This window comes from Pan paniscus, chromosome 18 (genome assembly GCF_029289425.2).
Source record: "Pan paniscus chromosome 18, NHGRI_mPanPan1-v2.0_pri, whole genome shotgun sequence".
Classification (NCBI taxonomy): Eukaryota; Metazoa; Chordata; class Mammalia; order Primates; family Hominidae; genus Pan; species Pan paniscus.
This window is the reverse complement of record NC_073267.2, coordinates 16240833-16256258: the sequence shown is the minus strand read 5'-3', so window position 1 is coordinate 16256258 and position 15426 is coordinate 16240833. Positions and strand designations below refer to the sequence as shown.

At 46.4% G+C, this 15426-nt stretch overlaps 2 protein-coding genes across 2 annotated transcripts in view; one reads left to right on the top strand and one right to left on the bottom strand.

Moving 5' to 3' along the window:
* Window positions 1-2325: 2325 nt before the first annotated feature.
* Window positions 2326-5398, bottom strand: LOC117978225 (ATP-binding cassette sub-family C member 6-like). The gene is made up of 2 exons (XM_034951080.4): window positions 4533-5398; window positions 2326-2968 (listed from the first exon to the last, which is right to left on the bottom strand). The coding sequence occupies exons 1-2, from the start codon at window positions 4566-4568 to the stop codon at window positions 2705-2707; spliced, it is 300 nt and encodes a 99-aa protein (XP_034806971.1). The 5' UTR covers window positions 4569-5398; the 3' UTR covers window positions 2326-2704.
* Window positions 5399-12187: 6789 nt separating this feature from the next.
* Window positions 12188-15426, top strand: part of LOC117978226 (polycystin-1-like) — a 40283-nt gene continuing 37044 nt past the window's right edge. Inside the window, 1 exon segment of the mRNA XM_063598431.1 lies at window positions 12188-12559. Coding sequence (XP_063454501.1) covers window positions 12203-12559 — 357 coding nt within the window. The 5' untranslated portion in view covers window positions 12188-12202.

Sequence of the window (15426 nt, the reverse complement as noted above, 5' to 3'; positions counted from 1 at the left end):
CAGACTGACTGCCACTGTACTGCAGTGCTTATGGGTAAGTAATCCGAATTTACTCAATAATGCCCCTGGCTGGGCTCAGTGGGTCAATGCCTGTAATCCCAGCACTTTGGCAGGCTGAGGCGGGCGGATCACTTGACGTCAAGAGTTTGAGACTAGCCTGGCCAACATGGTGAAACCTCGTCTCTACTAAAAACACAAAAACTAGCTGGGTGTGGCGCATGCCTGTAATCCCAGCTACTTGGGAGACTGAGGCAAGAGAATCACTTGAACCCGGGAGGCAGATGTTGCAGTGAGCCGAGATTCCATCACTGCACTCCAGCCTGAAGGACACAGCTAACTCTGTCTCAAAAAAAAAAGTAATAAAAATAACACCTCTAATGTGGAGAAGCAGTGATACTGGCATATTGTTATAATTGTTCTATTTTATTATTATAAATTACTGCTATTAATCTATTATGCCAAATTTATAAATTAAACTTTATCATAGGTATGTATGTACAGAAAAAAACAGGATATGTAGGATTCAATACTATCTGCAGTTTAAGGCATCCATTGGGGGGGTCTTAGAATGTGTGCCTGCAGATAAGGGAGTAGTGCTGATTCAGCACCCATATGCTCCCTTGCCCTACTTCCCTTCCTTGATCTCGCTGACTGAAATATAGATATAATGGCTGGAGCTCCAGCAGCCACCCTGGACCATGAGGCCAATTTAAGAATGAAAGGGGCCTGGCACAGTGGCTCACGCCTGTAATCCCAGCACTTTGGGAGGCCGAGGCAGGCGAATCACTAGGTCAGGAGATTGAGACCAATCAGGAACACTGTGAAGCTCTGGACGGGAAAGTCAGGGAGGCCCCTTAGGGGAGGGTGGGAGGCTGAGGGGAGCCTCTTCTCTTCCCCTTGTTCTCCACTGTCGCAGGCAAAGCAGCAGCTGGGAGGAAGCCGGGCTCCAGACTGAAGGCATCATTACCATCGTGGTGAGCCACACGGTAGGATGAATGAGGAATTCTGGGGCCTCAGGCGTTCCCTGTTGGATTTTCCAAAGAGTGACAGCCACGCTGGAGGTACACAGGACTATGAGGGCGAATCCAAGCACCTGAGGATACAGGCTTAGATAAGCTTGGGGGGCAATAAGAGAGGTCACAGCAAACTGGTAGGCGGCCCCATGTCCAACTGGGAGCTGGTTCTGCAACATCCTGGCTGATACTGAGTATACCAGGGTCACCAGGTAGCAACGTGCCAATGTGAACAATGTGTAAAGGGCATTGCAGATCACTCCTGACCTGTAACTGTCATATAAATAATGCACAGCAAGGGCTTGAGCCAACCGAGTGTTTTCCAAAATGCAGGAAGTGCTCCAATTGTGCACATATGAGATGACTTTGGGTGTGAAGAAACAGCAGGAAATGAAATGTACTCACCAGGTAAAAAACTATCCTTTCTCCAAGTCATTTTTCAATCCCTGCTATGAAATCAAGGAGCAACTCTCTGTTGGGCCAGTAAGTCTCTAGGGTCTCTCTAATATATTTTGGTTTCTCTATTGAATAAAAGAAAGGAAGAAAATGAGAGAACGTGGACACACCAGAGGGAAGGCCAGAGCTAGGTTACGTTGGAGGAACTGCTCAAAGAACCTCAGTTTAAAGCAGAAGTTGGCAAACTATCAATCACCAAAGAAAAATAAAAAGCATATGTCATGACAGGTGAAAATTACATGAAATCCAAATTTCAGTGACTACAAATAAAGTTTTAGTGAAACACAGTTGACCGGGGGCGGTGGCTCACACCTGTAATCCCAGCACTTTGGCAGGCCGAGGCAGGCAGATCACCTGAGGTCAGGAGTTGGAGACCAGCCTGGCCAACATGGCGAAACCCTGTTTCTACTAAAAATACAAAAAAATAGTGAGGTGTGGGGGTGGGCACCTGTAATCCCAGCTGCTCGGGAAGCTGAGGCAGGAGAATCACTTGAACCCAGGAGGCGGAGGTTGCAGTGAGCCGAGATGGCACCATTGCACTCCAGCCTGGGTAACAAGAGCAAAACTGCATATCAAAAAAAAAAAAAAGTAACACAGTCATGACTATTGTCTATGGTTATGACTATTGCGTTCATTCTGGAATGGCAGAGTTCAGTGTTCAGAAGGAAGATTACCTGGCTCACAAAGTCTCAAATACTGTGTACCGCTTGGCTCTTTAAGTTTGCCAACCCCTGGGTTGGTGGTGGGTGATAATGTAAAAATTAATACAATGGCAGAAGAATGAATGAACTCTGAAGAACATTCTTTGGAAGCCTACAAGAATGGAGTAGAAGAGGATGGATGAGCAGAAAGGCTCACACTTGGAATGCCAGTGTTTATTTAACACACTAAGGTAAATACATATCACGTATAAAAATTGTCCTATAATACAGCCAGTGGGGGAACATAAAAATAAATGCATAACTTTTTAAAAGGTTCATCCTAATGTGGCCCTAAAATTACCTTGTGTATCCAAGAGTCTACATGGTATGTTTTGGAAAATGCCAGGTTATTGTAGCTATAAACTGTCCAGGAACATGGGAGTGTATGCGTATGTTTGCGCATGCGTGGATTTTCGGAATTACAAAATCTGTTTGGGAGAACCGTGTTCCACTGAATTGACCTCTGTAGCCTTTCTAATATTGCTCTGTTTGATTAACAGATTCCCTTCTACACCCCAATAGGAGGAGTCTACTTTAAGACTTCACCAGGTTCCAGCCTGTCCCCTGCCTCCCCCCACCATTGCCTGGTTCCATGCTCCCAGGGATGGCAGCTACCATCTTGGCTTTGAAGAGTGGGGACATCCGGAGGTAGCCCCGGCCATGGTGGTGGATGAAGAGGAGGTAGATGGGACCAAGGACCCAGAGGTACATGGGGGGCACCCAGACCCCTGCTGTTCTCAGGAAGCACAGGCTCAGCAGGCTGGTGGCGGCAGGTTCAGGCTCTGTCTGGTTCCAGACCTGAGGGAACACAAAGAGGACCCTTAGGATGGTACAAGGCAGGGGTCCCCAGCTCACCTGCCCGGGGGGCCAGGCAACTTTTTGGATCTTTAACATTTACACAAAAATGTGCCAAGTACTCTTTGGAATACCTACTAATTCTCAATTCCTTTCATCCTGACATTAACCCTAGGTAGTTGCAATTATATTGATTTGCAGATGAAGAAGCTGAGGACCAGAGAGGCTGAGTAACTTTGCTGACTTTACCCAGCTGAGGAGTGGAAGGGCTGGGATTTGAACCCAGGGAACTGGGCCATGTGGTCTAGGAGACCTGGGCTCCATAATCATTGCTAGGCATGGACTGTCAGTTAATCCTTATAACAACTCCAGGACGCAGACAGTACTGTCTCCATTTCAGAAACCAGCAGACTGAGGCACCAATCGGAGAACTGCCTCCCCCAGGGACACACAAATGGGAAGTGGCAAAGCTGACTCTGACCCAGGCTTATCTGACCCCAAACCTCGTTCGACTGGTGGTCTTGATGTATGATTTATTTTTATTTTTTATTATTAATTAATTTATGTTTTAGAGACAGGGTCTCACTCTGTTGCCCAGGCTGAAGTGGCACAATCAAAGCTCAACAAAGCTTCGAATTTCCTGGGCTCAAGCAATCCTCCCACCTCGGCCTCCCAGAGTGCTGGGATTACAGGCATAAGCTGCCTCACCAGGCCTGGCTAATTTTTTTTTATGTTTTGTAGAGATGGGGGTCTCTCTATGCTGGTCTTGAACTCCTGGCCTCAAGCAATCCTCCTGCCTCAGCCTCCTAGGTACTGGGATTACAGGCAAGAGCCACCGGCCCAGCTTGATCTGTTATTTTCATCTCAGCAGGTCTGCTGGTCCTATCTAACCCTAGAAGAAATTTGAAGTTGAGTGGACGTGGCCTCTTCAATTCTCTCTCCGCTGTCTTTTTACTCCTCCTGGTTTCACAACTCACCGGCTGTGCAAACTTTAACCTCTCTGTATCTCAGTTTCCTTCCCTGCAAAAGGGGGATAACGAGACTCTACCTCTATGAGTTGTATTAAATGGATTAATAGCAGCAAAGTTCATAGCAGCATGGCACAAGGTTGGGCACAAGGCTAGGCACAGAGAAAGCCCTCAGTTCATTGCCAGTTTATTGCTTCAACTCCCTGGCCCTCGAAATGCTGGCAGTTTGCAACCCCCACCCCCACTCCATGAACTCCACTCCCTGGAGTCCTTTGCTAAGAGCAATGGAAAAAGAAACCAGAGAGGTAAGGGCTCTCCGGGGGCAGGAGGGCTTGGGGGACCCACTAGCTTTCTGCAAAGAAGGGTCAAAGCCCCTAGTAGCTGGGAGGTCTGGTGGCCCCTTAAATAGAGCTGGGCTCTCGGCTGCTGGCTTGGTGAAAGAAATCCAACCCGCTGCAGTGAGGGGGCCGGAGTAAGTCTCCTCGCTTCCCGGGTCCAGGAATTTGGGGGTCTCTCCTCTCCCCAGTATCGCAGCCCGAGAGCTCTGCAGCCAAACCAAGCCTGGAAAAGGAGAGTGGGGCGCAATGGGGGGCACTCACCCCCTGCCCCGCGCAGGGCTCAGCAGGCGCGGCCATCGGCGCCTTCTGTCGTCGTGGGTCCCAGCGTCTGTCTGTCTGTCGCTAAGTCTCTGGGCAGACTGCTCGGCCGCGATCCTGCCAGGGAAGAGGCGGGGCTGGGCTGGTCGGGCTGGGCTGGTCCGGCTGGGATTCGAGCTCCGGGATCGGGAGGCCCCGGGCAAGGTCCAGCTGCGCGGCGGGAGTGAGGCCACGGGAGGTGAAAACAGGCGAGGTGGGGGAGGGGGGAAGAGAGGCGCTCGGGGAGCTGGGACGGGCACCGGGTTGGGGGGTCCCGGAACCCCTGAAAGTTCAGTGACACCTCCATAGTTCCCTCTTCCCCCTGCAACAAGAATCACTCCAAACTTCCCAAACACTTTGGACCCAGCAATTTCCAGGAGTTCATCCTGATGAGAGAACTGAAAGGTGTGCACACGTTAGTAACAAGGAGGCCTGGTGACCGCCTAAGCGTCCAATCGCGGGGACCACCGGGTCGAGGCCGAGAGGATGGAGACCGCGTCACAGGCACCTCGCTGCTGGAATGGAGGGTGGTGGGGAGAACTTAGAAGATTATGCAATGGGCTGGCAGGGCTATACCCAGCCGCCCTGGTAAGCAGAAACTCAAGAAACCTCTAGGGTCCTGTTTTCTGGTCGTATGATCCCAGGAGTGCACATGGGCCCCTCGGGTGTCTGAACAGAAGGGCATAGGAGGGAGGGCGGCAGCCCTGCAGTCTCACTCTGCAGGTGTAGCGGTCACCTGCCAACTCCCACCCCACCCTGCACCGCGGGCTCCTGAGTCGGCAGATTAAGCATTTTACAAATTCTATTTTAAATACGTGTTTTAAACTTGTCAGATGTTTGTCTTCATTTCAGTCCCTGCGCCTCTACCTCTTGCCGTGGTCGCTTATTTAACACTGGGGGGCTACGTTCTGCTAAGTCCCAGGGAGAGACTGTTCCTAATATCCGAGGGAGATATCATTCCTAATATCACGCTGGGTGAACACCACGTGTGTACAGCCTCTGATACGATTGGTACTATCCAAGGGAGATATTATCCTAACATCCCAGTGGGTGAACACCATGTGTGTAAACGCTGTGGTATTATTAGAAATATCCAAGGGAGATATTACTCCTAATATCACAGTGGGTGTACATCCTGTGATATTATTTGTAATATCCGAAGGAGATTGTACTCCTAATATCACAGTGGGAGTACACACTGTGATATTATTTGTAATATCCGAGGGAGATTTTACTCCTAATATCACAGTAGGTGTACAACCTGTGATATTATTCATAATATGCTAGAGATATATTACTCCATATCTCATGGTGGGTGTACACTCTGTCATAGAATTCGTGATATCCTAGGGAGTTATTACCGCTAATATCACAGTGAGAGTACACCCTGTGATATTATTCATACTATCCTAGAAAGATATTACTTTTAATATCACAGAGGGTGTACACCCTGTGATATTATTCATAATATTCTATGAAGATATAACTCCTGATATAACCGTAGGTGTATACCCTGTGATATTATTTGTTATATCCTAGGGAGATACTACACCTAATACCACAGCGGGTGTACACCCTGTGATATGATTTGTAATATCCTAGGGAGATATAACTCCTAATATCACGGAGGGAGTACACCCTGTAATATTATTCATAATATCCTACAAAGATAATACTTTTAATATCACAGTGGGTGTACACTCTGTGATAATATTCGTAATTTCCTAGGGAGATACTACTCCTAATATCACCTTGAGTGTACACTGCGTGATATTATTCATAATATCGTAGGGAGCTATTGCTTTTAATTTCACAGTGGGTGTATACCCTATGATATTATTCATAATATCTTAAGAAGGCAGTACTCCTAAAATCACAGTGCCTGTACACACTGTGATATTATTCATAATATTCTAGGGAGATGTTACTCCTAATCTCATAGTGGGTGTACACCTTGTGATGCTATTTGTAATGTTCTAGAAAGATATTCCTTTTAATATCACAGTGGGTGTACACCCTGTGATATGATTCAAAATATTCTAGGGCGATATTACTCCTAATATCCCAGTGAATTTACACCATGCGTGTACACGCTGTGACCTCCCAGAAAGATATGACTCCTAATATCACAGTGGGGGTACACCCTGTGATATTATTTGTAATACCCTATGGATATCATAATATCACAATGAACGTACACCATTGTGTACATGCTGTGATATTATTTGTAATATTTTTGGGTGATATTACCCCTAATGTCACAGTGCGTGTACATCTTTTGATATTATTTGTAATATTCTGTGGAGATATTGCCCCTAATATCACAGTGGGTGTATACTCTTTGATACTATTCGTAACATCCTGGAAGATATTATCCATATTGTCACGGTGGGCATACACCCTGTGATATTATTCGTTATATTCTGGGGATATACTATTACCCCTAATATACTGTGGGTGTACCCCCTGTGATATTATTCACTATATCTTGGAGATATAATATTACCCCTAATATCACAGTGGGTGTATACTTTGTGATATTATTCATTATATCCTGAAGAGATATTATTTCCTTTAATATCACAGTGCATGTAAACCTTGTGATATTATTTGTTATATCCTGGGGAGATACTACTATATTACTCCTAGTATCGCAGTGGCTGTACACCTTGTGATACTATTCATTATATCCTGGGGAGATATTATTACTCCTAATATCACAGTAAGTGTATACCCTGTGATATTATTCATAATATCCTGGGAGATATTACCCGTATTGTCACAGTGGGTGTACATCCTGTAATATTATTTGTAATATCCTGGTAAGATATTATTAGTCCTAATAGCACAGTGGGTGTACACCCTGTGATATTATTGGTTATATCCTGGTGAGATGTTATTACTGCTAATATCACAGGGTGTGTCAAATTTTCTGGAGATATTATTACCCTTAATATCACAGTGGGTGTACACCTTGTGTGTACACTGTAATATTATTCATAATATTTTATGGAGATATTACTACTAATTTCACAGTGGGTGTACACCTTGAGGAGATATTACTTCCTCTGATATCACAGTGGGTGTACACCCTCTCATATTATTCATTATGTGCTAAGTAGATATTATTACCCCTAATATCACAGTGGGTGTACACCCTGTGATGTTATTCCTTATATCCCAAGAAGATATTATTATAACTAATATCACAGTGGGTGTACACCTTATGATATTATCTGTTATATACTGGGGGGATATTATTTGTAATATTTTAGGGAGATACTACTCCTAATATCATAGTGGGTGTACTCATATTTTACAGATATATTACTTTTAATATCACAGTGGGTGTACACCCTGTGTGTACACGCTGTAATATTTTAGGGAGATATTACTCCTAATATCATAGTGGGTGTACACCATGTTTGTAAACCCTAGGATATTATTTATAATATCCAAGGGAGATATTACTCCCAATATCACAGTGGTTTTACACCCTATGATATTATTTGTAATATCTGAGGCAGGTATTACTCTCCATATCACAGTGAGTGTACACCCTTCTATATTATTCATAACATCCGAGGGAGATATTACTTCCAATATCGAAGTGGGTGTGATAATATCTGAGGGAGATATTATTCCTAATATCCATGGGAGATATTATTCCTAATATCTCAGTGGGTGTACCGCGTCACAGTGGGTGTGCACTGTGTGATATTATTCATAGTATCCAAGGGAGATCTTACTCCTAATATCACAGTGAGTGTACACCCTGTGATATTATTCATTATATTTGAGGGTGATTTTACTCCTGATATCACAGTGAGTGTACACCCTGTGATATTATTCTAATACCCAAGGGAGAGCTTTCTCCTAATATCACAGTGGGTGTACACTCTGTGATATTTTTCATAATATCCGAGGGAGATAGGATGGAGACCACGTCACAGTCCCCTCACTGCTGGAATGGACACTGTCTACCCGTGGAGTGGTGGGGAGAACTTAGTGAGATTATGCAAGCGTTTAGCACACTGCCAGATATACATTAAATGCTCAGAAGACTTAGCTTTTATTATTACTGTTATAAGTGAGGCCATGGGTTACTAACCAGTGGTTTAAAATGCCATTGCAGCCGGGCACGGTGGCTCACGCCTGTAATCCCAGCACTTTGGGAGGCTGATGAGGGCGGATCACTTGAGGTCAGGAGTTTGTGACCAGCCTGGCAAACATAGTGAAACCCCGTTTCTACTAAAAATACAAAAATTAGCTGGGTGTTTTGGTGCATGCCTGTAGTTTCAGCTTCTCAGGAGGTTGAGGCAGGAGAATCGCTTGAACCTGGGAGGCGAAGGTTGCAGTGAGCCAAGATTGTGCCACTGCACTCCAGCCTGGGTGACAGAGTGAGACTCTGTCTCAAAACAAACAAACAAAATGCCATTGAAGACATATATGAATATGAAAAGGTGGTTGCTAAATGATGATTGAATAAAAGAGATTATAATATAAAATAGGCTTTGGTTTTTTTAAAGCAAAAAAGAAAAGGATATGCCTAAATTAGGGAACATGGAGAAGAAGGCCAAGGCATTTACCTTCCTCTCTTGAGTCTTTTTCTCTCTCCGTCTCTTTTTTTTTTTTTTTTTTTTTTTTGAGTCAGGGTCTTGCTCTGTCACCCAGGCTGGAGTGCAGTAGTGCCATCATGGCTCACTGCAGCCTTGACCTCCTGAGCTCAAGCAACCTTCCACCTCAGCCTCTCCGGAGTATCTGGGACTACACGCACACACCACCAAACCTGGCTAATTTTTAAATTTTTTGTGAAGACTGGTCTCACTTTGTTGCCCAAGCTGCTTTGGAACTCCTGGCCTCAAGCCATCCTCTTGCCTAGGCCTCCCAAAGTGCTGCCATTACAGGTGTGAGCCACCATGCCCAGCTCTCTCTTGGGTCTTAAAGCAAAGTGTCAAAGACCCAGCCACCACTTCTTAGAAATGACTCAATGTCATACTAGCATAAATGCATCGATAAAAAGATGGAAATGTGGTAACACAGTGATTTTGGGGAATCCTAGTTTTCTTTTCCAATTTCTTTGTTGTTGCAGTGAGCAAGTACTCATTTCAAGATAGGAATGAAATATTCAGCTCTTTTAGACAGACAAGCACAGGTGCTCAGTTTGGGAGAAGAATTAAAATCCTCTGCACTCTCCATGCTGCCTTGCTAATTCTCGGGGTCCTGTCCTCATCTTCTACTCTTGCCTTCTGCAGGGACCCCACAGCGTGTTTTCCCCGATCTTTTTGTACCACTCTAAATCCAGTCTTGGGCCCAGGGAGCACCACCTCCCCTGCCCCCTTCAGCTGTCCCCCTGCCTGAGTCTTCTGGAAGCTTCGGGACAGAAAGAACCCAAGGATTTGTCATGAAGCTCAGTGTGGCAGGTCTACTGTTTCCATGTAAATCATGTCTGCTTATCTGAGTTGGTTTTGGTGGAAACTGATGGAAATTATGGGGAAACTAAATCCCTGTCTCTCTGCAAGCCACTCCCCAGTCCCACCCCCATGAATTGGCATTGTCACAGTCCTGGTGCTTCATTTCTTTCTATATTTGAAGATGAATTTGCGGGACATAGTCAGAAAGTCAAGAAGAACACAGCAGAAATCAATTGGGGTGAGTCCAGAACAAAACTTGGGGATCCCACTTCCTGCTTTTTTTTTTTTTTTTTTTTTTTGAGATGGAGTCTCACTCTGTCACCCAGGCTGGAGTGCAGTGGCAAGACCTCAGCTCACTGCAACCTGTGGCTCCCTGGTTCAAGTGATTCTCCTGCCTCAGCCTCCTGAGTAGCTGGGATTAGAGGCATGCACCACCACACCTAGCTAATTTTTGTATTTTTAGTAGAGACAGGGTTTCGCCAAGTTGGCCAAGTTGGTCTCGAACTCCTGACCTCAAATGATCTGCCCACCTCGGACTCCCAACATCTTCGTATTTCAGTAGTATGCCACGGCTTCTGGCCCCAATTCCTGCTCTCTAGCTCCGGGAAAACCTATGGCTGCATGCAGAGTCTTAGACAACTTCCTTTTCTTCTCTGGGCCTCAGTTTCCCATTCTGTAAGATGAGAGGTTTCCATAGGCCAACACTTTCTAATTGGTGGTTTTCAATCCTCTGGTGATTTGCATAAAAGGCATCTATTTCAATTGTGCTTATAAATAACAAACCCCAATAAATAGAGGAATTATTTAAATGGTTTCTCATTATCACTGAATAGTTGAGAGTCTACTGTATTTGAGTGAAAAGGCAGCACGAGAAACTGAAATCAGATGCACTCATGATTATGACCCTGAGGTCAATGTGTCATTTCCTTCATTCCCTCCTTGCCCCCATGAAGGTTTGACTACTGTATAGTTTGAACCTGTGCTTCTTAGTTGTTTATTGCTTAAGTTTTAGCCACAATGGCAAATTGCAGCGGGAAATTCAGTCTTACTTTGTCATTTAGAAACAAAATACGAAACCTATCAAAATAAAGCACTAGCTTTTTTTTTTTGAGACAAAATGGAGGAAATCCTAATATTAGGTTAGAAAAGCAATTTTTTGGTGTTTTTATTTTATTTTATTTTATTTTATTTTGAGACACAGTCTTGCTCTGTCGCCCAGGCTGGAGTGCAGGGGTGCGATCTCGGCTCACTGCAAGCTCCGCCTCCCAGGTTCACGCCATTCTCCTGCCTCAGCCTCCCGAGTAGCTGGTACTACAGGCGCCCGCCACCACGCCCGGCTAATTTTTTATATTTTTAGTAGAGATGGGGTTTCACCGTGTTAGCCAGGATGGTCTCGATCTCGTGACCTCATGATCTGCCAGCCTCGGCCTCCCAAAGTGCTGGGATTACAGGCGTGAGCCACTGTGCCCGGCCTCTTTGGTGTGTATTCTGATGTGGTGACTGGTAGTTAAATTCAGTGTACATATGAATTCACTCTTGGGACAAAATATGCTGGATTTGAGCTTGTTTTCAGGCAAATCATGTTTCATCTTGCAGAGCTAATTCAAAGTATACTGACTGCATGCACTTCTTCCTTAGGGGAAGAAAACTCATCATAATTTGTTTCTAGGCACATGTTATTAGAGCTAGGATTAAAATAAATCCTACATACTTTCTTTAATATGCTAACATTAACACGTTTCGCTTAAAAAAGTATCGATCATTTATCATGGAAAAATACACCAGCTTACACAAATTCCTAAAGCGTTTTTCGTGTGTGTGTGTGCGCGTGTGCGTGTGTGTGTGTGTGTGTGTGTAGAGATGGGGTTTCGCCATATTGCCCAGGCTGGTCTCAAACTCCTGGGCTCAAGCGATCCACCCACCTCAGCCTCCCAAAGTGCTGGGATTACAGGCGTGAGCCACACACCCGGTCCCAAAGCTTTTTGTGAGATTATATATTTTACCTGCGAAATATATGGGTCAGAAAGATTTGAGAAAGTTGTTAGATAATTCCACCAACAAAATCTCCCGTCCTTTCCAGCTGTGATGGTGAATTCTAAAGTAGAATTCATCTTTGGAGCTTCTCCCTGTAGGCATGCACCTTGCGTTGCACCAGCAAGATGTTGCGCGGAGTCCTCCAGGCCTCTAGAGGGCAGAGATGGTCTCGTTTCCTTGCCGAGCATGCGCCTTAGTTCTCTCCTCTGGGGCTGTGACCGTGGGGTCGAAGCGCGCGTGCGCGGCGGCGGCTGGCGGCGGCGGCGGGGCGGGGCCTGGGCTGTCAGCCGGCCTAGGAGGAGGAAGGAGACTGCGGCCTGCAGTGTGAGGGGCGGCACCCGGCTGCCGGCGGTTGGTCTAGCTGGGGGAGGTCGGGCCATGCTGGTGGGCCAGGGCGCGGGGCCGCTGGGGCCCGCGGTGGTCACCGCCGCGGTGGTGCTGCTGCTGAGCGGCGTGGGGCCGGCGCACGGCTCGGAGGACATCGTGGTGGGCTGCGGTGGCTTCGTCAAGTCGGACGTGGAGATCAACTACTCGCTCATCGAGGTCAGCGCCCGCCCCGCTGCCCGGCGCCGAGTCGCCGGGCCGGTGGTTCAGCCTCTCTGGGCCGCGCTGGCCTCGTCTCTGACACCGGCCGGTGTGGAGTCCTTGGAGCCCTTACCTCTTCCGAGGCTATGCTGTCCGCGGGCTCCCTGCAGCCCCTCCCCGGTCGCGCTGGAGGGGAGGTTCTTATCATGGGGTCGTCTAAGGACTGAGGGGGTGCCAGACCTCAGGTTCTTCAAAACCCCGACTCCAGATCCCCGGAACACAGACCCCAGATCCTCAAAACCCAGACCCTAAATTCCCTGGAGCCCAGACTCCATTTCTTTAAAACTTAGACCTGAGATCTCCTCGAATCAGACCCCCTGAAACTCAGATTTCCCCAAACCCACATTCCAGAACCTAGAGACCACATGTCTTATCCCCCAAACTCCACAGCCCAGAACCCCCCGAAGTTCTAATCCACTGCTCCTCCAAACCCCGCGGCATGATTTTAAAGAGCGTCAATTCCCATCCCATAGATTCTGACCTAGTAGATCAGTATTGGCAACCCTGGGGCCGGAAAGCTATTTTTTATTTCTCCGGCTCCCCTCCACTTCTGAAAATGGAGAGTTGCCAGCTGCCCTGATTGCCTTAATGAGTAGTTAATGGAATTACCCTAGAGATTTGTGCTGAAGGTTTGTGTGTGTGTGTGTGTGTGTGTGTGTGTGTGTGTGTGTGTGTTTTAAATTAAGTTGTAAAGTCCTGTTAAATGTTTATCAGCCCGGTGGGATTATGACCCAGAAAGGTTCCCGTAAAGAGGAAAGGGATGGATGGAGGTAGGGGCAGAATGTCATTTGTCCCGGTAGATGGGAGGGGACCAGACCAAGGCCTGGGCCTCATTTTTGGGAGGGGATTTATGGTGGAGTAGGACAAGGAAGAGGAAAAGAGCGGGTGCCTCGGAGGTAATTTAGGAGAAAACGAAGGAAGAGGCTGGGAAATGCCAAAGAGAGGGATTGGGGAATAAGACCCCAAAGATCGTCTGAAAGCACCTTTGAGCTGTTCCAGGGCTGGCAGTGAAGGGTGAAGCTCTGTGTTCTGCAAAGCGGGCTGCTGAGGATTGGGGGAGGGGGAGGGAGTCAGTTCCACACCCCACCAGCTCTGCGACCTGCCCTTGCTCTAGGTTTCAGTTTTTGTACCTATAGGATGGTGTTGGGAGAGAAAGAGTGGAACCCAGCAGATACATTTCTTAAACAAGCGGATCCGTGATCTTCTTCAAGGCCCCCTTGTTTGCTGCTTTTTCAGTCTGAAGAGGTCAGAGGTCAGACATTGAATGAATCTACCCACTGGCAGCGGCAAGGCTCCTAGGATTTCCTGGGTACATGTTTCTGGGTGCCTATGCCACCTCCTAGGCCTGCACTGGGGACAGGACACGTTCAGGGTGGTATGGCTGTAGACGGCACAGGGCATTTCAGAAGCTGAAATGCAAGAGGCCGGTAAGGCCTCTTGCAACTTGTAGTTTCCAGGGGTTCTGGAAGGAAGGAAAAGACAGGTACCCCCCTCCACCCTCACCCTCATACTAATAGTGACCTTGAGAGCAGAGGACAGGTTTTGTGACCCATTTCGAAGTGTGTTCCTTAAGCCCAAGAGCTGCCTGTCCAGATGGTGTGGGACACTCATTCTTTCGTAAGTAATTCAGATTCTGAAATCAGACATTTCATACTGGCCATCTTGACGTAGATTACATTGCCATCCTGTGTCCTGATTGTACTTTAGGAAAGATGTAGAAATAATCATGATATTTCACGGTTATTTCTTGATTGTGTTTTTTTGTGTTCCTATGCAACTGCTGCCATTCTTCTCTAGCTTTCTCCCATCCTGGGTGTTTTTACATCGTGTTCATTGAGTCAACAACTATTTACTGAGCCCCGGCACATACTGAAGCCTTGTCCCCAGTGTGGATATAGCAGTTCAGTGAACAGAACAGACAAAACTCCATACTCTCATGAGACTGACATTTTGTTCCCTAACAGGGACCTTACTGTTAAAAAAAAAAAATTATACTGGTTGCTAATACTTTAACAATCAGCAGGTTTCACATTAAAAACTGGGTTCTTTATTTCTCTGGAAAACCAGCCGATCTTTAGGCTGCCACACTTGGCTTGGGTTTTGTAGTGATCTGAATCCTTTTGGATGAATGCCCCTTGATGTTGCCTCCCTAACCGGTCTAGGCTGGTGAATTTCCAGTCCCTGCCTTAAATGCATGCATCTGAATCTCTTTGTCACCTGTAGCAAATTCACTGAGTACCTAGAGTAAGCAAGACACTGTCTCAGGCACTGGGGAATGAAGTTGTGGTCACTGACCTCAGAGAACTTTACATACAGGCTTAACCTTATTTCACACGAGTCCTTTCCCAAATGTTCAAATGTTCATTTTATGAGTTAGTCACTTTGTACATTTTCTTAGCTGGTAAGATTCGACTGTTTCATTGCAGCTCGAGTCATGGTTTGTTTCATGGTCATAGAGCATTAACATTTTGGAGGTGAGGCTTTTAGGTGCATCAGACCCAACTGCTTCCTTTTACAGACATGGAAACTGAGCCTCAGAGTGGTTGAGCTGTGCAGGTACATTTAGGAAATTTTCCTTGAGCCCGGTATGTTCCCTACGTATTACACTGTGTTGCCTTTTTCTTCAGAGAGAGATATTAAATAGTAATACAAACTGCTTTTTCCATTTTACTTATTTTATTTTGTTTTATTTTGAGGCAGGGTCTCACACTGTTGCTCAGGCTGGAGTACAGTGGCACCATGATAGCTCACCAAAGCCTCTGACTCCTGGCCTCAAGCAATCCTCCTGCCTCGGCCTCCTGAGTAGCTGAGGCTACAGGCACGTG